The following is a 22,652-nucleotide window of genomic DNA, read 5'->3' as shown; positions in this document are numbered from 1 at the left end:
CAGTAAAAAAGCTGCTACAGTGCCAAAAGGGATACTAAAATCAAAGCCAAGGAAGACAGGCTCAAAATTGTGAGTGGAGAGCAGGCCATGAAGGGATGCCAACGGTGTAGCTGTCTAGAGTGAGATGCAGCTAACAAGTTCCATAATCATCATTTTGAGTCCAGTCTTGTTTACTGTCTCAGTTAGTGACTTTGACGAGAAGACGGGGAGGAAGTGTTTTCAAATCAGAGGCAAGCATGGCATACAGAAAAAACTGCCTAGTGTGAAGGAATGAAGTCATCAGGTGAATGTCCACTGTGCAAGCAATCATCATGCATATGGCAAGCTGTAAGAGCTATTTCAATTCTAGACTGAGACTGAGCAGTTGAGAGCTGGAGAGGAGGGGACCAGGAGAGTATTTGTCCTCTCAGGAGGAGTGTGATGTGGAGTTCAGGTCACCTCACATTAAGCAGCCATGGGGCAGATATCGACAGCTGACTAGGCCACCCTGAGCTCCCTTTACTGCCAAGAAGGAACAGGCTCCCTAGGGTACAGTTCATCTGACCCCATTTGAACATTCAGTTTAGAGGACCTGTGTTCCTGATGCCGCCAGTCACATGAGTAAGGGCAGCACTGGCCAGAAACTGAATGAGGTGTGTGGTAGCAACACTAATCTTGAAGGTATCCAGTGACAGTGTGTTCACCTATCTGGTCTGTGCATTGCACTGTGACCATGAGAGGAGCAGATCAGACAGAATATTAATGTTGTGGTGCAAGGCCTTGGTACAGTTGTACCTACAGTATAAGTACTACTGCAGCACATTCAAAAGAAATGAAGTCAAAGGGGAACACATCCTTCCAGCATCTATGTGAACTTAGGAGAAATTCTGGCTGCATTACAAGGGATGTCCAGCTTTGACCCAGCAGAACTAGGTGAGAGGACGTGATTTCTGTCTGTTCATTCAAGGTATCAGGGCTGGAGTCAGTGTTCACTAGCTATGAATGAGTTTAGGCTAAAACAAGTAGTAGAGATACAAATGTCAAAGGAGCAAGGTTTGAAAGTCTTCTGGTGTTAAAAGAAGGAATGAGAAATCAAATGGATTTTATGGAGGATCTTAACCGGTTCATTTGCCAGTTTAGGACCAGGCATTTTGGTCCTGACAGCAAAGGCTTGACTCAGCTTGTCCATTCCATTCCTGTGTCATTTTCTCCTACATATCCAGGGAGAACAATTGCTCTTCTAGGAGATTACAGCTCTAAATCCGTCCCTGACACAATCCCCTGCTTCTGCCCACCCTACAGCCTACAACTTGGATTGTCCCAGAATAGCTGGGGGTATCAGTGAGGTTTTAACCCTCATAGCAGGCCCCTAGACAGTGGATTGCTTCACTTTACCTGAAGAAAAACCGGGAACCCAGGTCAAAGCAGAAGACTCCAGAACACCAACCCATACCCAAGAGCTGTGAAGATGCATTCACCACACCCAGCTACTGCTCTTGTTCAAGGCATCAGAGACACTCCTCAGCTGGAAGACAATAGGGCTGCCCAGCCAAAGCATACGCTTGGACCAACACAAACTCCAAAATCCTCCTCTATGAGTCTCCTTGGAGACAGGATGATGCTTCCTATGTGGTCCTGCTTGCAGCATCATATTTATCTGTTCCTCGTTTGCGCCCTGGGGCATTCAGTGAAGCCTCAATGGCAGCACGGATGGAGTGGGAGGTGTCCAGGCGCATTCGGGCTTCCTGCACTGAACAGTTCCTCAACAAGCATAGAAGAGCTGTGGGGACAACCTGCAATAAGAGGAGAGAGGGCTGGACCACCTTGGTCATCTGCTGGACCACCTTGACTACCCAGACAAACAGGGGGACAGTAGCACTCATGCATCATGTTGTGCTATATGGATCCCCCTTTGCCCTGATACAAACAGCTCAAGTCCAAGAACCAAGGGCTTCTTGCTCACTGGTACTATATCCCAGGTCTGCCAGGGAAAGGCTTTACTGGTGCTTCTCCACTGTTTCTTCTCAGGTAGCTTCTCTGCTCCAGTTGGCATTCAAAGGCCAATTCCCACCCTTTGCACACAATACCGTATTTAACTCATGCCTGGCATGAAAGCATCCAGGCAAAGCAGGGTCAGGGCTGAGTTACCTGGTATCTTGTGCCCTGAAGACAGGGATGAAGCATGAGTGGTGAACAGGATCCCAATTACCTTGTTTTTTTCTGTTGCTACCACAATGTGTGTAGAGATCTCTTTGCCACGGAGGTCATCTAACAGCACCTCAGAGTCATAGATGACCTGCAGGAGGCTATCCAGACATCTGGCCTGTGTGTGCCCTGTGAACCGCTGCAAGGAGAGTGCCACACATTAAAGGCAGCACAGAGGTGGCCCACACTGAGTGGACAGAAGCAGTGGAAAGTGAAGATGAAGCACAGCCACAGACAGTAATGCCTATGTCTGTATGAATGTCCATATGTGTCCATGCATATGTACAAGCAAGATAGACAATGTGGAAAAGGCACAGCTGGCACAGCCAATAACCAATCTGTGACAGTTCTCTGGGCGCTTGAATGATTTTCATTGCCTTGATATTGCAGCATCAGACAATGAGGCATCTCATTTGCCTCATGGAGCCAACAGAATAGAATAACTTAGGCAAGAAGGAACTTCTTTAGGCCCCTAATTTGACTCTTCCAGATCAAAGCAGGTCCAGTTAGAGCAGATTGCTCAGGGCCATGTGCTGCTGATATTGTCTCCAAGCACGGAGATCCCACAGCCTCTCTGGCCCTGGGTTCAACCTGTTTCAGGAACCCTCAGACTGTCAGGGGGCTTGTGCAAACCTCAGGACCGCTCAGAGCCCTGGTAAGGCCAAGCAGTGAACTGTGAGGGGAGTTTTCTGGCTCTGCCCAGAGTTGTCCCACCTCCCTTCTGCTACCTCCTCAACTTGCAGCTTGGCAGGGCTCCAAAGACCAGAAATGCACTGGATGCTGAGCTGGTCAGAGGTCCTCTAGACGTCTCCTGGGATCAGAGCCAGGATCCTCTCCATGGCACTAGAAACAGAAACTGCCAGAGCGAACAAAGGGCTTTGCCTGGGGCACCATCCTCCTAGAGAGCAGCCTGGCCTTCTGCTTTCCTTACAGTGAGTTTGGTCTCTTCTCTCCTCAGACCAGAGATCCTTCTGTTTCCTGGCTTCAGGGCCCTGACATGGAGACCTCTACTTTTCACCAGAGTGTTGCCCAGGAGCTCAATACCTGCAGGATGGACACTGCCCTCCAGAACAGCTTGGAGTTGCTGATTCGCAAGTCTACCATACAGTTGCGGAGGATTTTGCCTTTCAGGACATGGGCCCCAGTGCTGACTGTGTTGAGAATCCACTTGGTGCTGAGTTCCCGCTGGAACTTCTGTGCAAAATAGAGGAACAAGGCTGCCAGCATGGTCTTCAACCACCTCTGCACCCATCACTCTCTTTGGATACAAGCCAGGGCCATGGGACAGCACAGGGCTTAGGAGCTGTACTGGACCATGGACAAGACAAGCTGGCTGATGGCCGGTGCCATCCTTCCCAAGAAAGGCACTGCAGCAGCACTGTCTACATCTGCAATGGCTCTGGCACCTCAGCTTGATTCTAACTCTCAGCAACTGGGGGGATTGTGGCCAAAGTGTAAATGTCCAGGCACAGGAGTGGCAGTGTGGGGCTCTGTGCAGGAGGCTCACCTGCCCAGTGCAAGTCAGCTGCAGTGTGATAACCCCTGTGGTGCTCTTGTAGCCCATGCTCCCCGGGGCACAGGCTTGCCCTGCTTAGGCAGGAGGGTTGTGTTGGCCCTTTGGCATATCAGAAATCTCCCTGCAGACTTGGCCCAGTGGCAATGACCTGAGCCTGACACATAAACATGATCTCCGTCAGAGGAGGGAAGCAGCCTGAGGGTGGTACCTGGATAAAATTCCCCTCATACTCCAGGAACAGTATGGGCCACATGATGCTGATGATGGTAGGGAACAGCTTCTTGAGGGAGGCCTGGTGGGGAAAAAAAAAAAAAGAGAGAAGAAGCTGCTCATACAGCAGGGCAATCCAGCTGCTTGTTCTGTAGTGACTTTACCCAGGTGGTACATCCAGGAGCCAGGAACAAAAGCATTTGGGGAAGGTGGAGCAATGACACCTTGGTATTGCCCAACAGGTTGCTGACAGCAGTAGGGAGTGGGATGGAGGCGTGGAGGGCACAAAGCAGCTTAGTGGGAGGATGAGAACATGTGCCAGCACTCCCACCACATCTCAAATGACAATGACAAACAAACACCAAAGGGTGGGCAGTAGAGAGCATACCAGCATGTGGCCACTTTGGTCCCCAGGGGAACCTAAGTAAGAGAGGTCAGATCAGCCCCAGGGCCGTGGCACCCGGGGCAAGAATCTCTCTTTGCCTCTTATTTCAAGGCAGTACTAATATAAAGGTATCTTGTGCAGCCTTTGCCACAGCATATCTGTTAAATAGTCTGATTACAGCAACACAGGCATGCCCTGTGGTGCTGTGCCTCAAAGGCTGCAATGGGCAAGGTCTTATTTTCTCTTACCGGCAGATACTGCCCAACTGTGGCATGAGACAGTCCCTGGATGTTTGATGTCTTCTCCTTCACCTGAACCACAAGCTCCTCCACCTCAGCAAGGTCATCTTGTGACAAGGAGAGAGATGGGAACAGAGAGTTCAGTATTAGCTATGAGAAAAAAACACTAGAGAGAGGGAAAAGCCCATTTCCAGGAGATTCAGCCAAAGCAACCTGCATGTTTGTGTACATGAACACAGCCTTCACATGTATGCACATGCCCAGGATCCATCCAAATGTAATCTTCACACCTGCACCTGTGTCCCCACACTCACATACATGCACAGGGTCTATATACAGACACTCACACGAATCCCTCACACATGCATGAGGTCCATGTGTACAACACTCACACATGCCCTCCCAACTCACATGCACATACCCACCCACACATACTTCATGCACACAAATGTGCCCTGTACATATATATAAACACAGTCCATACAAACAGAAATAAGCCTGTGCATATGCGTGCACATGCATACACACATGCATGCCCACACATGGTCCAGGTATACACCCACAGCGCCTCACACATGCGTGCACATGCCCCTTACTCCCCCAAAGCTCTTGTATTGCACATGCACATGATTCCTCAGGTATGCACCCCTATGGGCATGTCCCTTACACACAGATACACACACAGCTATGCATTTGCTGTGCATGTCCCTCACACACACATATGCACATGCCCTTACTGCAAGCATACATGCAGGCACCCTGACATGCATGACCCTTTCTCACTCATCCCTGCCCACATGCATGCATGCACCTCCCTCCACACATGTGCCACTTGCATACATGCACTCCTCACCCACACTATACTCCCCCTACACATGCTATGGGGGAATCTGCTCCTCCCCCCACAGCTGTCTGTCTACTCAGCTTCCCTGTCTGCCATCCTCCCAGATCCCCAGCAACACCAACAGCTGCCCCCCCCCTTGCTCACAGTGTCCCCAGTGCTGCCAGCTGCCCCTCTGGCCCCAGTCTTGCCTCACCATCCAGGGTGAAGAGGAAGAGAACTGTGTCTAGCTCTGTCAGGGAGGGCAGAATGCTCTTCACAAAGTCCTCCTGAGAGAAAGCAATCTGTGGGCTCTGCAGGGAAAAGAAGTTCCTCTTTGCTGTAGGCCCAGTTGTACCCCTACACACACACCTGCTCCTTTGATACCAGCATTCCCACAGTGCCCTCCTCCCCCCCCCCCCCCCCCCCCCCCCCCCCCCCGCTGTGAGGATTCTTCACACTGGCCTGAACCAGGTTTGGCACAGGGGAATGGGGCAGGGTGGTAGTAGCCAGCACAAGCATGGCACCCCATGCAGTCTGCCTCTCCCACTGCACCTGGGCAGCACCCCATCCCAGAGCACATACTCAGGGGCCCCCATTCCAGCCTTGCCTGCTCCCCCCCCCACACACACACACACACTCTCAAGAGCCACCATAGCATCATAAAGGCAGCAGGAGAGTAGGAGCCCTGGGATCTGCTCCCAACCTGCTCAAAGCAGGGCTAACAGGACCAGGGCATGAAGCTGTGTCCTGCAGAGGTTTGATCTTGCCAAGAAGATGATTCCACAGCTTCTCTGGGCCCTGGTCCAGTGCCTGATCACCCTCATGAGGAAAACAGTTTTCCTTGTATCTAACAGGATTGTCCTGTTTCCCAGTGCCAGTGCCAGATTGTCCCGGTTCTTCCTAGTGCCATTGCCTCTCCGCCTGTCCCCATGCATCTCAGGAAGAATCTGGCTCTGCCTTCCCCACCCTCCCATTAGGTAGCTGAGGATGGCTCTCTCTCCTGGTGTGTCTGGTGCTCCAGCCCCAGCCAACCTGGTTATCCCCTGGGCTTGTTTCAGGATGCCCTTGTCTGCCTGGTTCTGGGGAATCCAGACAGGAGGTAACTGGTTGGTGTCTCACAGTGTGGAGCAGAGGGGTTCTTTGCTTGTTCTGTTTCTCATCCCTGAGAACCCACTGATTGCCTGGGCAGCAATTAAGCACAGCCATCTGATGCTATCAGGAAATCTATAGGAGCCCCAGCCGGCGAGGCACTGTCTCAGTAACCCCAGCAGCCTGGGGTCTCCCTGTTACTCATGCATATCCAGCTCTTACCTGTGCTAATAGGTCTGTCTCTTTGTTAAAGAACTCACTGTGATCCCCAATCAGGAAGCCTTGCACATCCTTAGAGTCTGTGAAGAAAATTACAGGGAAACAGGCAAGCAAGCCAAAGGGCAGGGAAATGGCAGTTGTGCAGGATCCTGGAGCATGAATGCCAGAAGAGAGGGTAGGAATAGGACTGGCATCCATGACAGTCAATCACTAGATCAGATGTAATACCAGGACCCTCCTTAAGGCACTCTCAATTATCAGAGATCCCCCGCCCTTGCTGTCCAACCCCCTGCTCTGTGAAGGACACAGCATTCAGGGCTCAGCACATCCCACACACTGAGGCATGCCCTGTCTCTGCCACACAGCATCATCCCTTACCTGCCCCAAAGGTTGGTATGCACTCCACACTATCCATGATCGCAATAAGACCAAGAGTGTGCCAGCCCACCATGTACACACAGGCCTTCTTCTGCAGACTGGAGAAGGTACAGCACAAGGTGATCACCAATGGCAGGTAGCTTTGGCAAGCCCAGCGCTGAGTGGCCGCCAGTGTAGGCGTGCATGGGGAATAGTGCAGCAAGGAGAGGGAGACTGTGGCACTGGAGCAGGAACAGCCCAGCACAGGGCAATCAGCAGTGTTAGGTACAGGAATAGCCCAGCACAAGGTAGCTGGAAATGCTGGATGCAGAAGCATCCCAGCCCAGGGTGACAAATGAGGAGAATGCTGGGGTAGGAAAAGCCCAGAATGGGGAGGGTGAAAAGCAGGGGTTTCAAGATGCAGGCAGAAAAGCATCTGCATCCTCAGGGGATGGAGCTGGCAAACACAGGAGGGAAGCTACAATCAACATAGGATAGCATTTGAGATGCACAGCACAAATCCAGGCTATGGTGGAGCTTGCCTCCTGCTTTTCCCAAAGCTGCATTTTCTTATTTGGATGCTTGCAGAACCAGGCACTTAAATGGCTTTTGCGTGAATCTGTGCCCACTGGTATCCCAACCCCTTCCTCCATCCCCAAAGCCAGCCTTGCTGCTCAAGGTAGGAGGGGGCTGACAGCACACTCACCTGGTACCTGCTTGCTTCAGCAGGGCAGCTATCTTTCTGCTTTGAGCATAGGTGACTTTGTGTGCCCGTTCATATGTTCTCAGGATCTCCACAAGGCACCTAAACAGAGGAGGGGTGCAGTTAAGGCTCACAGGAGCCCATACACACCGTCAAACAGGGACAGGTGCTGCACCCTTTCAGGACAGAGGCCCAGGTGCCATACAGAGCAAGCAGCAGCAGCTGGATGGAGGGATCTTTCCAGAGATCAGCACCAGCTGTGACAACAGCTGTATGTCATAGGGACATACACCCTGCTTGCTTGCTAGAATTCAGCAACCCAACACTCACTTCTCTGAGATTTCAGTCTCCCTGGAGACTGTCTTGTGTGCTGCCAGCAGCAGTGTCTCCAGCAGGATCTTGGTGGCACTGCCACCTTTCATCCGTGAAGAGCCACAGATGCCTTCAGGCTGGTGAAGTGGGAGAGAAAGAGGAATTGTGCAGGAGTATTAGCCATCAAACATTCTCACTTAGGCAGCTACTCTCAGCAGCACAGATGTCATGCAGAGCAGGAAAGCTAGAAGGTTGCAGGACAGTGCATGCCTGTTGCATTTTGCCTCACTGGTGCCCTGCAGGAAAATCTACTGTGCTTGTTTACTGCCTGGGCTCATCTCTGCTGCTGGGGACTTCAGATCCTTCAGCATGTAGCAGTAATGGTGGAGACCATGGAACCCACTAATGTGAGCAGTGAGGGCAGTAGTTCTGTTTAGTTGGCAGGACACGGAACTCCTTTCCCCTGCACCCTCTGTTAACTGATTACACGGAAGAAACACTCTATAATGCAGTTAGAACCCAGATGGTGTGAAAGGAGAGAGGTTGCTGGGCTTAGTGGCTCTGAATATCTGTAATTTACCCAAATGTTGACACCACAGAGGCAGGTCTGCTAGCCCAGCTGCCTTCCACCCCAGGTCCCCTTTGTCTTCCATGATCCCTGGGCCCTTCCTCATCATAATGCTCTGTGGAAAACGAGAAACAGCCTTGCAAACTGGGGAGACCACTCCAAAGAGGCAAAATGCCATCTCTGAGGAGACCAGGGTTGTTGGGGAGCACTACCCACCCCCACAGCAGGGTTGAGGATGAAGGCTTTGTGTGATTCCTGAAGCTTCTGCATTCGTTCAGCAACCTGGCGAAAAGTGGAGTGCCAGCCCTCGATCTTATCATTCCTGCAGAAGACATGCAGCATGACAGAAGACACATTACCTGCCCAGAGCCTCATGCCCCTGTGAGGCTGTGCCCTGTGACAAGATAAGTCTGCATTTCTGCTTCAAGGCTTTTCATCCCCTGAAAGGGCTTTTTGTGCTCCGTGCCACAACCAAATGTCTGGGGAGAGCCTGGGACCATCCTGACTCTCAGCCTGTTTCTATGAGCCGTACACTCACACCCTGCCTAGAGACAGGGGTCCTGCCTGACCGAAAACCTTGCCCTGCTCCCATACAGCTTCAGTTATATAGGATTAAGTCAGCACTGTGGTCTTTGCCTGCTTGGAGAGGCTCTCAATGCCCCTGATCCCTGCATGGCCTTCAGGGGCTGTTTATCAAGGACAATCTGGTTTCCCAACACAATCTTCTCATCCACCCTCTCAGTCCTGGGCCTGCCTTTCCCATCTCCATCAGGCAAGCTCCGCTCTGCCAGTCTGTCCAGGAAGTGATGCCCCCCAACCCCCCTTGGTACAAGGTATATATCCAGATTTCAGTGGAGACAGGCTTGGGCACTCCAGGCAGGGTGGGAGCACAGGTATCTGGTAGGGACCTGCCTCCTGGCTCAAGTGGAATGACTGAACCCTCCCCTGACACCCCTTAAACTGGTGCAGGCATTACCTGGCCATGCTGACAGGGTTGAATCCCACCAGGACTGGTAGGAAGATATCCAGATTATTCATGCAGAAATCCAGTTGCCCTGCCACAAACGGAGCCTGGAATAAAGCAAAGCAATAAACCCCTCTCCCAGCTGTCCAGTGCGTGGAGAGCACCAGAGGTGCTCCCAAATACTTAATACCACAAAGAGTCCTATACGCATGGAATGAGAAATGAATCCTAATGTCTGACCAAGCTCATACAAGCTAGGAACCACCCAGGCTGCTGGTGGGTACAGGAAGGCACAGCTTGCTCTCAGATATATGTCTGGACAAATGCTTTCTCATGATGTTTCTAAAGGCCAACCTTTGGTTATTGTCAAAAGCCAAGTCTGTGGTTCTTAACATTTAGCAGATTGTATTAGCAATGGAATACCCTGTGACACATCATCAGTGGCATTCACAAACTTCTGAAAGATTTCAGAATGAGTCCATAGCATCTCTGCAAAGTGCCGTACCTTAACTACAACATTATGAATTACAGTGAAACTGCTGCACAAAGGATGTGCTGTCTCCTGTCTCCTCTGAAAACACTTTTAAAGAGCCTCAGGGATTTCTGTCTGTCTCATGCCAGCTGCTAACCTGTGGCAAGGGGTCACAAAAGAGTGCCATCCTTCAGTAATAGGCAGAAGAGATGAACCTCCAGCCCAAGTACCTCAGATGTCCACAGACCAACTGAAGAGAGCTGCCAGCTGCTTCCACCTTTGCTAATTGCTACTGATCTTATCCACCCTAAGTGCAACCACCCCTCCACACACCAGCGTTATGAATTAGTCTTGCTCCCAGCCAACCTGTAGTCATCAGTGAAACACTTACAGATAAGCCACAGGAGATGCCAATGAAAACCACTTTCTTTTTCCCATCACAGACCTGAGTTGGGAGGAAAAAAGGAAAACTCAGTACTGTGCCAGTGGGAAAAAATATTCTTCCCTATATTGACAAGGGGCCCTGAATCAACTTGGTGAAGAAGGGACAGTGCATCCAGTGTTGAAAAAAAAGAGGCTCCTCACTGCACTGGCTGAAAGAGAGACACCATCCTCACTGGCAGAGGTGGATGAAGGGCCTTTGCACTATATTCTGTCTGGGCACTGGGACAGGAGGGAACTCACCTGAGGTACACAGCAAGCAGGAACTTGACTGTGCAGTTTCTTGCTGTCCTGCATTTTGTCACTGTCTTGCCTAGCCTATCCCCACCACCCCAGTTCCTTGGTGACTTCATCCTCCAGGCAGGTCTATACACACCCCAAGGAGCAGCCAGACTTCGCTTCCATCCTCCCTGTCCCTTGATCTCACCTTCCTCAGCTCCTCAATCCCCAGCAGAGCACTGTCTTCCAGTCCTTCCTGAGATGTCACCAAGGATCTACAAGGAAAACACAGTCAAGCTTCAGTTACCTGTGGTCAGAGCTGGAACTCCCCCCAGGACAGAGCAAAGGTGCTGGCAGACACTCCTTCCTCATACCAGAGCACGGATGTCCATGGCTTCAGCCTCCTGACCTTTCCTCTGGCATAAGACCAGACCTATTCTCTATGGTATCAGGTCAGGCAGCACAACTCCACATCTCTGCTTGCACAGGTGCTGCAGTAACCAAAAAGCAGGGCTTTGGCTTGGCACGATGGCTCAGGCTGGGGTTTGTTCAAGTCAGTGGAAGACAGTAGGTGTCTCTGTCCACAGACAGCTTCAGCTACCCCAGGGTCTATGTAGTATAAAGTATGCCTGTCATCCATAAGTGGAGGTCCCACTAGATGTCCTTCTGCCCAGAGTCCTCTCTTGGGAGCAGACACCAAGAAGCAGGCCATTCTGCAGTGTCAGGTGCAGTTTATTTGCAGGCCTAGGCAGACCCAGCTTCAGGTTGCTTTTCCATCTGGTCTTTGGATTTTCTTTGGAGGGAGGAGCTGCTGCTTGGCAGCTGTGCTGCCCACCTAGTAGCACTGGCCTTATCTCTTCCTGTCCTGAATGGAGCCAGCCCAGCAGGTAATAGAGTGGAGAAGAAAGAGGCAGGATCCAGCCCTTCCCAGGTTCACCACTGGGGCTGGGAGGCCAGGGCCCAGAGCATGCCCTAACATTGGCTGAAGTCCCCATCAGCCCAGAAGAAGCTGGCTTGGTCATACAGTGACAGATCCCAGAGGGGTCCTGTCTCTAGCCGCTACTCACAGATCTTGCTGTGTGTGTCACACACAAATAAACTATGGGCTATAATGTCCACGGGATAGTCTTCAGGATAGGACTCATCATGATTATGCCAAAGGATGATGAACTCATTAGTCAGGGGAGTCCTAATGTACTTCAGCCAAGGGTTAATTTCACCTTTTTGCTAACTGGAACATTTATGATTTTATTCCTAGCTTTTGACTCTTATGTGACTTCTATCCATAGATCAAATGGCCCTCTAACACCTAGTACATTTCCCTAAGTTTGTGCATGCATTTAATCATAACCTCTAGGCTTCTTTTCTAAAAGCTTTAGCTCTTTCTGTTGCAGCCTTGAAGACATTTCCTAATGCTCAGATCATTGTCTTTGTCTTCTCTGTGTTCCCCAGATGTTTGTGTTCTTTTCAGGTGAGATTTCATGTCAGGATCCACAACGCCAGAGCCTGTTTCCCTTAGCCACAGACAAAAGAATTATCATCCCCACGGTTCCCTTGTTTACATAGCCGGAAAGGACAATGCTTGTCCATACTGCTCTGAATTCTTGTCAGCCATGCCTCTGCAGGATGCAGGCCCATCTGTAGGTACAGCCTGTATTCCTTCATTCTGGATAACTGCATTTGGCCATATTAAACGTATTGGCTGTACTAGTAAATTAAACAAGGCCAGGAACCATTTCTGGGCACTGAAGCGTGATCATCCATGCTGTTTTATTATTATTAGAACAGCCCAGGACAGTTAACACTTTCACAGACTATCCCCAGGAACTCTTCAGATATTAGCATGGCCTATGGACCATTCCTGATAAGCAGTCTGGATTTATATATCTTGTTTTGGATAGTTGAATAGTAGTCATAGGGACAACTTTGTGCCACCTGGCCTCAGGGTCTGAAAATATTACTGAGTACATTTAATTAACTAGTATGTCAGAGTCACTTTGTCCAAATGGGTACTGTCCTCAAGAGCCCTGCAGGACTGTCCAGGCATGAGGATTACTTACTTACCCTGTGCCAATGGCTGTTATCCACAACTGCTATGAATACTGTTGTATTTACTGCTGGATCATTGAACCCATCTGGGGCTATAGTGCTCCTTGATAAATTCCATGTGAAGCTTTCCTTCCAGTGGGAGTATAAGAGTCCAGTGGGAATAGAGTCCCGCTCTGTAATGCTGCAGTTTAGGATGGCTCAGGGCTGAAGCGTACCAGGTCTGCCTGTATCTGGCAACCCAGTAAGAAAAGCAAACTGCTGCCCCCTAGACTTGAAAGCCACACGCTGATCACCTGCTTGTTTGAACCACAGTACATACTTGCAGGACAGAGCAGACTCTGTGCTTTCCCTTACCTATCTCCTCCAGCAATGATGTATGTGTAACAGGGTAGTTGACCCAGGCCTTTTAGCAGCTTATTAAAGGAAATCTGTTGATAGAGAGTGCAGTATTACATTAAAAAAACAAGGACACAAGTAACAAATCTATAAACTAAGCCTCTTTGGAATTCCCTGGCCAGTGCAATACAGAAGGTCAAATCTCCTATGAAGGCCAGACGAAGCAGACACCAAAGTGACAAGCCCAGGAGATCTCCAGAGCCAGTCAACTCTGTATCACAGATTCCAGCTCTGCTCAAAAACTGCTGAGAAGTCTTTTGATATGTAAAGCTCTTCCTGAAGGGGCAGGTGGTTTGCCTCACAATAAACAGAAATAAGGACTAGAAATAGGAACTGGGACCCAAAAGACTCTCGCAGTGCAGTCAGCCAGACGAGCACAGCGTGTCCTGCCATCCAACCAACCCTCCCAGCCTTCTGCCAAGCATTCTGCTGCTAGCTGAGGACAGCCCCAGGTCACCTGCAGAACCTTGAGCCATCAGGATATTTTGTAGCTCTACCTAGGTGCCCTCTGATCTCTTCACATGTAGTGCCAAACATGACTCCTTTGTTCGCAGCTGTAGTTCAATGGCCACTCCAGGAGAGCTCAGGTAGTGGGAGCCGTGTCTGCCGCCAGTCTGGGAGCAATGGGTATCTCTGAGCAGTATCTCTATGGAAGGGGTGTGCCGTATGAGTATGAAGGTGGGACTGGAGTACACTCAGAGACTGAAGTGCCCAGTATCTTGAGTGCTGGAGAACCCACTGGCAGATGGAGACTCAGACTAGAGCCTTTTTGGACATGTGAGGTCCCTAGCTTGCTTTGGCAGGAGTAGAATGTTGCAAGGGCTCTGCTGGGGCCCTGGTGGGAGAGGCAGTTGTGAGCACAGTGTGAGGGCTGGGATGGGAGGGGATGTGCAGCTCCACAGCTGCTAGGACAATCTGGCTTGTGGTTCCTGAGTGCCCAGGGCTTAGCACTGTCAGGAAAAGGTGCAACAGGGGGGATCTTCAAGGCGACTGCAAGCTGGGGTCCTGCTCTGGACTCCATCTCAATCTCAGCACACAGCAGAGATGAGAATCATGCGGGAGGAGAAGAGCTACTCACAGCAACGAGGAAGGCTAGTCTGCCGGATGTGCCACCACCACTCAGGACAATGAGACTGTTGTCTGGGTTCTGCAGAACAGAAAGAGCAGGATGAGTGTCTGGTGCAGGTGTGACACACACTCCAGCTGCAAGGTGAAGTGCACACCCTGGTGCTAGAGTTGTGACTAACCCCAGGACCTCTGAGGCCTCACAGAAAGGCTCCTTTCCCACCAGCTGCTCTTGTGCGGGCATCCCTATGCTGAGCCCCAGCCCTGTGCCACACCGGCAGCCCCATGCTGTGCTGGCAGCCCCACATCATGCTTGCAGCCCTGTGTTTTGCTGCAGCCCCTCACCTTCAGCATCTCCTGCACTTTGCTGATGACATCAATCATGGTCTTCAGCACCGACTCACTGTACAGCCTCTGGGGAGGGAGAGTAGGGCTTGAGGGAGTGCAGACCTTACCAGGTCACTCTCTTGTGCATGCAGTGAGTTGAGGAAAAATGGCAATGGGGACTGCCACCAGCGGTGGTAGTTACAGGGAGCACAGGCAAGGGGGGAGGGAGGTGCAGGCCAGGGACCAGTGAGGGCTGACCTCCTTCCCCAGTCTGTCATGGGAGTGACTTTCCCCACAGCAGCTGTGCCAGGGCTGGGGCCAGGGCCAGGACACAGCCACCCTCACAGAGTGGTACTTGCCCTGCACCAGGGAGGATGCTGCCCACTGGGGCAGCACAAGACCAGTCCTGGTGAGGGTCTGTCCACAGAGCAAGGAAAGATGGCTTCAAAGGAATGGGATATGTTGGGCTGCAACCTCAAGGTACCTTGTAGTTGAGCAAGGCTTCTTCCTCCTCCTGGAAAATCTCAGCATCACATTCCTTCAGCAGCTGGACAATCTGTGCTGGGTCGGCCCGGTCCAGCTCCCGTGTGATGGGGTTGGACTTTTCACTGATGGGCAAGGTGGCCTCGTAGCCCGCCAGCTGCAAGGTGCCCTGGCAGGGTGAGCCTGGGGCCATGGGACAGGCCATGGGCCAGACAGCTGCAGGGACAGCACTGCCTCATCCAGCCCCAGCCCCAACCACCCTCTTAGGGCATGGACAACACTGCTTCAGATATGTTAAACATCACTAGCGAACGGCAGGATCCTCATCAGGACTGCTGCTGTGGACATGGTTGTTGGGTACACGTGGAACGCTATCCCCCACCACCCCGCATCTTACAGAGCCCCACCAGGGTTTGTTGCTGAACCACTCTTCCCAGAGGTAGTCTGTTGCACCCCATGGGCCTACAAACCGAGGCTTAAACTGTCTTCCACCCATGGAGGGTGTCCTTCCATATCTAATGCTCCAGCTTTCAATGTCATGCAGTTCTTAATTTTGGTGAAACTCCTAAATTCGGGCCACTGGCCAGCTTCATCAGTTCACCATTTGCTTTGTGTGAAAATCCATAATGAAAATACTCATCTGAGACAAAGACTCTGATGTGGCCTACACAGATCAGCATAGACATTTCCAGCAATGTAGGCTGCCAGCTGTCCTTACACCAGTGCTTTATCCTGATGACCACTCCTGGCCTGAATTCTATCTCCATTACACTGTTTAGAAAAACATAACTGAAGTCCAGGTAGGTGAGATTTAATAGACTTATTTCGCTTTGAAAAAAATCTTTTATCAAAGAGAACTAGCATATTAATCTGGCATAATCAGCCTTTGGGAAAAAAAAAACACGTTGGTATTTTTTGGACTTGTGTTCACATTTCCTTCAAAATTATTCTAAAGACTCTCATGCTATTTTCAGGATATACATTTTTCCAGATGTTTTTCCTTTCCTGATTATAACCATCCCATTCTAGTTTCCAAACATAAAATTGCAATGACAGATCAAAGATACGCTCACACAGTTATAAGCTCTGCGCTACTGCCTGCTCATGTCAGTGGAAAGTAGGCCATGTTGGTCTGAGGAAATTTTTATCTTTGAACCTATTTAGCAATGAAAAAGCAAGCCCTCTGTCTGACTTTTTTAGCTGAATAGAAAAATTCACCTCAGTTTCTGGAGTCTCCAAACTTGCCTTGTGTTAAAGACACCGCCATGAATTAGTCTGCAACACTAATTTAGTTAGCTTCATTGAGCTAAGAGAAAGCAGAATGCTTACTGGTTCTCACGTTTGTTAGAGGCTGCTTTGAGGAAAACAAGCTTCAGGAAAAACTAAAATGTTTGTTCTAGCAGTGCAAAAAGGTCAAATTTTTGAGATCATAACTGGAAAGAGTTAAGCAAGGCATAAAAATAAATGCACGCATAATGAAGATATAGTAGACTTCAGTCTCTGTCTTCAGCTATTACTAAAGTACCACGTGTGGATCTCATCAGTAGACACAAGCACATGAATTCCACATATATCCCTCCTACAGAGATGCAGTACTCTGCAATGGACCATGTCTTGCCACTATCCCACCCCATGTTTTATTTACACTGCAGACACATACAAGATTAAAAGATGATTGTCTTGGTACATGGTGCCTTAATTTTTTTGCCCCTATCCATTTCAGCTTGCTGATACTCAGACAAACTCCCACTGAGACACCCTCTGTTGCTCAGGAGAACAAGGGATGAATTCTTGATGACTATGTGTCTGGCTTCACTTGCATCAGTACATCCACTAGAAGCTCCTTTTCAGGGCTCTGCTTACAGCTCCTACTTCCCTTGCTAAAAGTAACTGAGTTCAGACATAAGACATGTGACTGCAATTCACCCTTGAAACCACTGGGGGGGCATAGGGATGCCTTGTCTCTGGCAATACTTTTGGCAAGTTTAGACAGACCTTTTCACTGAAATATGATAACTGTTGTTATTTTCTTATGAACTCAGAACAGTGGTCTCTGCTGAGACTCACAGTTGCTGATACACTAATCTCTTTGGGGCTATAACATATGAATTTCTGCCCTGAGCATTGCTCAGATGCAGAGGCACAGGGAGGGATACAGGCTTGAGCAGTATCTGCAGCTGCTCAGAAGGGTCTCCCCTCCCGCAGCTCATGGTTCCCATCTGCTTCAGGTGGAAATGAAGCCTGGGGGTGGCAATGCCAGAGGAAGAGCTGCTGGCAAGGCTGGTTTGGCATGGAGCTGCAGCAAGCAGCAAAAACCTGCTCTCCTGGGTGCTCCTGGAACCAGATCCTAGCAAAACACATTCCCAGTGCTTGACTGTCCATCCTTTCCCAGATGAAGTACATCAACCCACACCACACAGGGATTCTCACCTCCCACCTGCCAGGATCTGGTGTCTCAATGACATGCCTGTATTTCTTCGTCCCTCGCATCGTCCAGGCCCCCAAAGGGCACAGCAGCTGAGCCAGTGTCCGCGGGGCTCCAAGCAGGTACTGCTTCAGCCCAGCTGGGTCGGGGTCCAACAAGGGCTGGGTGTTCAGGCTCCACCACTCACTGAGGCTCGCTTTGTCCTACCTTCACCAGCCCTTCACTGTAATCATTAATCCAGACAGTTAAATATCAAGCTGTTGCTCTCTCTCCGTGTCCAGCTGCTGCACCAAGCTACCCCAGCTTACCTCCCCAGGTCTCCAACTAGTGGCATGGCCTCCCAGACCTGGCAGGTTGAGGGCACTGTCTACGTCATTCCTACCACACAAGGACAAGCAGCCAAGGCAACCAGCAAGGTGCATATCACAGCAGGAACGTACTGGCCTCCTATCAGAGACAGTGCAGGGAACAAGCTGGCTGCAGCTGGAAGCCTTGCTCTCCACAGCAAGGCTGAAAGAGTCCATGAACAGTTATGGAAACTGTAGAAGAAAACTATAAAGAAAGAAAAGACAAACTATACACAGGCTTGACATCATCTAGCTGCCACTAGATCATCTTATCAATGTCTATAAATATCTGAAGAGAGGGTGTCAAGGAGATGGGGGCTAAACTCTTTTCAGTTGTCCCACACAACAGGACAAGAGGCGATGGGCAAAACCTGAACCACAGGAAGTTTCACCTGAACATGAGGGGGAATTTCTTCACTGTGAGAGTGACAGAGTACTGGAACAAGTTGCCCAGAGAGGTTGTGGAGTCTCCTCCTTTGGAGATATTCAAGGCCTGCCTGGATGCAGCTCTGTCTACCATGCTCTAGGTGACCCTGCTTGAGCAGGGAGGTTGGACTAGATGGTCTCCAGAGGTCCCTTCCAACCTTACTGATTCTATGATTTGCTCAGAGGCTGGTCATTTGCATCAGGAAAGGCCCAGTTGCCAGGAGTGCTCTTCTCTGCTCCATGCCCTGTGATCCTGCTCATGGGAAGCTACTTTGTCACAAATGGTGGAGGAGCCTACAAGGAAGGGTGTCCTGCTGGACATCATCCTTACCAACAGAGAGGGACTGGTGAGAGATGTGAAGGTTGGGGGCAGCCTTGGCTGCAGTGACCATGAGATGGTGGAGTTCAGGATCCTGCAGAAAAGAAGTAAGGCAACAAGCAAGATTGCAACCCCGGACTTCAGGAGAGCAGACTTTGGGCTCTTCAGAGGCCTAATTGGAGGAGTCTCATGGGTTAAGGCCCTAGAAGGAAGCGGGGTCCAGGAGAGCTGGCTAGTATTCAAACATCACTTCCTCCAAGCTCAAGAGCGGTGCATCCCTATGAGTAAGAAGTGCAGCAAAAGCGGCAGGAGACCTGCATGGGTGAGCAAGGAGCTCTTGGCCAAATTCAAACAGAAGAAGAAAATACACAGAATGTGGAAGGCTACTTGGGAGAATTATAGGAATGCGGTCAGAGTATGTAGAGATGCTGCAAGGAAGGCTAAGGCCCAATTGGAATTGAGTCTTGCAAGGAATGTCAAGGACAACAGGAAGGGCTTCTTCAAATACATCAGCAGCAAGAGGAGGACTAGGGAAAATGTGGGCCTGCTACTGAATGGAGCGGGGGCCCTGGTGACAAGGGATACAGAGAAGGCAGATTTACTGAATGCCTTCTTTGCTTCAGTCTTCACTGCTAAGGGCAGCCCTCAGGGATCCCGTAGCCTGGATGTGAGGGAAAAAGTCTGGAGAAGGGAAGACTTTCCTTTGGTTGAGGAGGAAAGGATTAGAGACCTTCTGGGCAGGCTAGGCATCCACAAATGCATGGGCCCGGATGGGATGCATCCATGGGTACTGAGGGAGCTGGCAGATGTTGTTGCCAGGCTGCTCTCCATCATCTTTGAAAGGTCCTAGAGAACTGGAGAGGTGCCTGAGGACTGGAAGAAAGCCAGTGTCACTCCAGTCTTCAAGAAGGGCAAGAAGGAGGACCCAGGCAGCTATAGGCCAGTCAGCCTCACTTCTATCTCTGGAAAGGTGATGGAACAGCTCATTCTGGATGTCATCTCCAGACATGTGGAGGAGAAGAAGGTGATCGGGAGTAGTCAGCATGGATTCACCAAGGGGAAATCCTGCTTAACCAATCTGATAACCTTCTATGATGGAATGACTGGCTGGGTAGATGAGGGGAGAGCAGTGGACGTTGTGTACCTTGACTTCAGCAAGGCTTTGGACACACTCTCCCATAACATCCTCCTAGAGAAGTTCAGCAAGTGTGGGTTAGATGAGTGGACAGTGAGATGGATTGAAAGCTAGCTGAAAGGCAGAGCTCAGAGGGTCGTCATCAGTGGCGTGGAGTCCAGTTGGAGGCCTGTGGCTAGTGGTGTCCCCCAGGGCTCAGGGCTGGGTCCCATCCTGTTCAATTTTTTCATCAGTGACCTGGGTGAGAGGACAGAGTGCCTCCTCAGCAAGTTTGCTGATGCTACCAAGCTGGGAGGAGCAGCTGACACACCTGAGGGCTGTGCTGCCATTCAGAGAGACCTGGACAGGCTGGAGAGCTGGGCGGAGAGGATCCTCCTGAGGTTCAACAAGGGCAAGCGCAGAGTTCTGCACCTAGGGAAAAATAACCATAGGCACCAGTACAAGCTGGGGGCTGACCTTCTGGAGAGCAGCTCTGCAGAGGAGGATCTGGGAGTGCTGGTAGATGAGCCAGCAATGTGTCCTTGTGGCCAAGAAGACCAATGGTCCGCTGGGGTGCATTAGGAAGACTGTTGCCAGCAGGTCGAGGCAGGTGATCCTGCCCCTCTACTCAGCACTGGGGAGGCCTCATCTCGAGTCCTGCATCCAGTTCTGGGCTCCCCAGTCCAAGAGAGACATGGAGCCACTGGGGAGAGTCCAGTGTAGGGCTATGAAGATGATCAGAGGGCTGGTGCATCTGCCCTATGAGGAACAGCTGTGAGAGCTGGGCCTCTTCAGCCTGGGGAAGAGAAGACTGAGGGGGGATCATATCAATGTCTGTAAGTACCTGAAGGGAGGATGTTAGGGAGACAGGGACAAACTCTTTTCTGTTGTTCCATGTGACAGGACAAGAGGCAATGAGCAGAAGCTGAAGCACAGGAAGTTCCGCCTGAAGGTAAGGAGAAATTTCTTCACTGTGAGAGTGACAGAGTACTGGAAGAGGTTGCCCAGAGAGGTTGTGGAGTCTCCTCCTCTGCAGATCTTCAAGGCCTGACTGGATGCAACCCTGTCTACCACGCTCTAGGTGACCCTGCTTGAGCAGGGAGGTTGGCCTAGATGATCTTCACAGATCCCTTCCAACCTTACAGATTCTACGATTCTATGAGGCACCGCAAGGCATATAATGCAATTTAAATGTCTTGGTTCCTAATTTGTGATTGCAAATTGAATTTTGCCTGGCCAAAAACCCAAACAATCAAATGATAATACAATATGTACAAAGCATTTTCACTCTGAGTATTTAGTTTTTTAAACTGAACCCACAGGCACAAATTCTGTCCCCTTCTCCCACAGCACGCTCTGCTTTCCCATGTGCACAGTCGCAGGGTTTTTCCCAATGCAATGTACAGAGGGGGCCAGTGTGGCACTATAGAGAGATGGTTGCTAAGCTGCCAGGATTGCTCTGAGTGGCACAGCATGTCCTTGTCCTGTGTCCAGGACAACGGATCCAGAGTGTGTACAAAGTTCAGGAATGTCACCCAGCCAACAGTGGTAGCCCAGAGTGGTCATATATAAACTTTGATCATATGAGAGCACAATTCTCGTAGCTGAGTACAGCCTGGAGTGTAGGGGAAGGACCAGGAAATCAGCACCCCAGAAGGCAGCTACCTGCCTGTCCTGGTGCACGGGGTTTATTCCTCTCCAAGTGCAGAACTTGCACTTCCCTTTGCTGAACTCCATGAGGTTCTTCTCTGCTAATTTCTCCAGCCTGTTGAACTCCCTCTGAACAACAACACAGCCTTCCGAGGTATCAGCCACTCTTCTGAGTTTTCTGTTGTCCATGAACTTGCTGGGGCTGCACTTCGGTCTCATCATCCAAGTGAATTAAGATATTAAATAGTCCTGGCCCCAGCACCAACCCTTGTGAGACACCACTAGTGACTGGCCTCCAGCTTGACTATATGTCGCTGATCACAACCCTCTGAGCTCTGCCCATCAGCCAGTTTTCAGTCCACCTCACTGTCTGCCCATCTCAACCATACTTCATCAGCCTGTCTGTGAGGACATTACAGGAAACAGTGTTGGGTGGACAACATCCACTGCTCTCCCCTCTTCTACCTAGCCAGTCATTCCATCACAGAAGGCTATCAGGTTGGTTAAGCATGATTTCCCCCTTGTGAATCCATGCTGACTACTCCTGATCACTTTCTTGTCCTTCATGTGCCTGGAAATAATTTCCACATTAGTCACTCCGTCACCTTCCCTGGGATCGAGGTGAGGCTGACTGACCTGTACTTCCCTCTCATCTTTCAGCAGCCACTGCACAGCTCTCATTTTTGCCTTCTGTCAGGCAGCTCTGGCAGCCTGCCTTGCCATTCTGTGCTGTGCCATGCCATGCCCTACTGTGCAGTGCCAGGCCCTACTGCACTGTACCATGCTCTGCCATATCATGCTGTGCCCTGCCATGCCATGTCATGCCATACTGTGCAAAGCCATGCACTGCTCTGCTAGCCATGCTCTGCCTACTGTGCCATATCATACTATGCTGTGCCTTTTTGTGCCATGCCATATTGCCCCATGCTGTGCCCTGCAATGCCATGCTATCCTTGGCATCCCCTTGGCCATCATTCACCAGCAGGCCTGTTGAGGCTTTGGCAGGCACTGTTTCCAGCAGAGCTTTGCTTGCTCCCCAAGAGGGGTTGTCCCTCAGGACAGGGTTTTTGCCAGGCCCACATGCAAGAGAGCTGGATTAGAGAAGCTCCTGCTAGATGTGGCACCTGAGTGCTTACTAATGGGGACACCTACCCCAGAGAAACCTTCTCTCTGCCCTGGTGCACTGGAGACCTATACTGAACCTAGGAGCTGACCAACAACCATCATCACAGGCTCTCACTCTCCTGCTAGAGGAGTCTGAGTGGAGACAGTGATGCTTTGAAGTAACTGCTAAGAGTAATCTTTATTAAATTGCAGGATGATGGACATCTTGGAGGCAACTCTTTCTCC

The 22,652-nt window shown here is 50.5% G+C and overlaps 1 protein-coding gene across 1 annotated transcript; it reads right to left on the bottom strand.

The window, feature by feature from the left end:
- Positions 1–1,604: 1,604 nt before the first annotated feature.
- Positions 1,605–17,511, bottom strand: GCKR (glucokinase regulator). Its single transcript, XM_062573145.1, has 19 exons — positions 17,452–17,511; positions 15,023–15,178; positions 14,557–14,625; positions 14,225–14,293; positions 13,105–13,178; positions 10,910–10,976; positions 10,433–10,486; positions 9,582–9,676; positions 8,822–8,927; positions 8,056–8,174; positions 7,729–7,827; positions 7,044–7,141; positions 6,669–6,745; positions 5,572–5,668; positions 4,544–4,641; positions 3,909–3,992; positions 3,229–3,378; positions 2,189–2,323; positions 1,605–1,772 (listed from the first exon to the last, which is right to left on the bottom strand). The coding sequence occupies exons 1-19, from the start codon at positions 17,509–17,511 to the stop codon at positions 1,605–1,607; spliced, it is 1,875 nt and encodes a 624-aa protein (XP_062429129.1).
- Between the last annotated feature and the right edge of the window lie 5,141 nt (positions 17,512–22,652).

This window comes from Rhea pennata, chromosome 3 (assembly GCF_028389875.1).
Source record: "Rhea pennata isolate bPtePen1 chromosome 3, bPtePen1.pri, whole genome shotgun sequence".
NCBI lineage: Eukaryota > Metazoa > Chordata > Aves > Rheiformes > Rheidae > Rhea > Rhea pennata.
Note: the sequence above shows the minus strand (reverse complement) of the source record. Positions and strands in the feature narration are given on the sequence as shown.

Excerpts from the sequence above, each read along its gene's own strand:
- GCKR (XM_062573145.1), bottom strand. The coding sequence starts at position 17,511 with ATGCGAGGGACGAAGAAATACAGGCATGTCATTGAGACACCAGATCCT. Across the intron at positions 7,142-7,728 it reads CTGAAGCAAGCAGGTACCAG|TCTGCAGAAGAAGGCCTGTG; the intron begins GTGAGTGTGCTG and ends TACCTTCTCCAG. Across the intron at positions 1,773-2,188 it reads TAGCAACAGAAAAAAACAAG|GTTGTCCCCACAGCTCTTCT; the intron begins GTAATTGGGATC and ends CTCTTATTGCAG.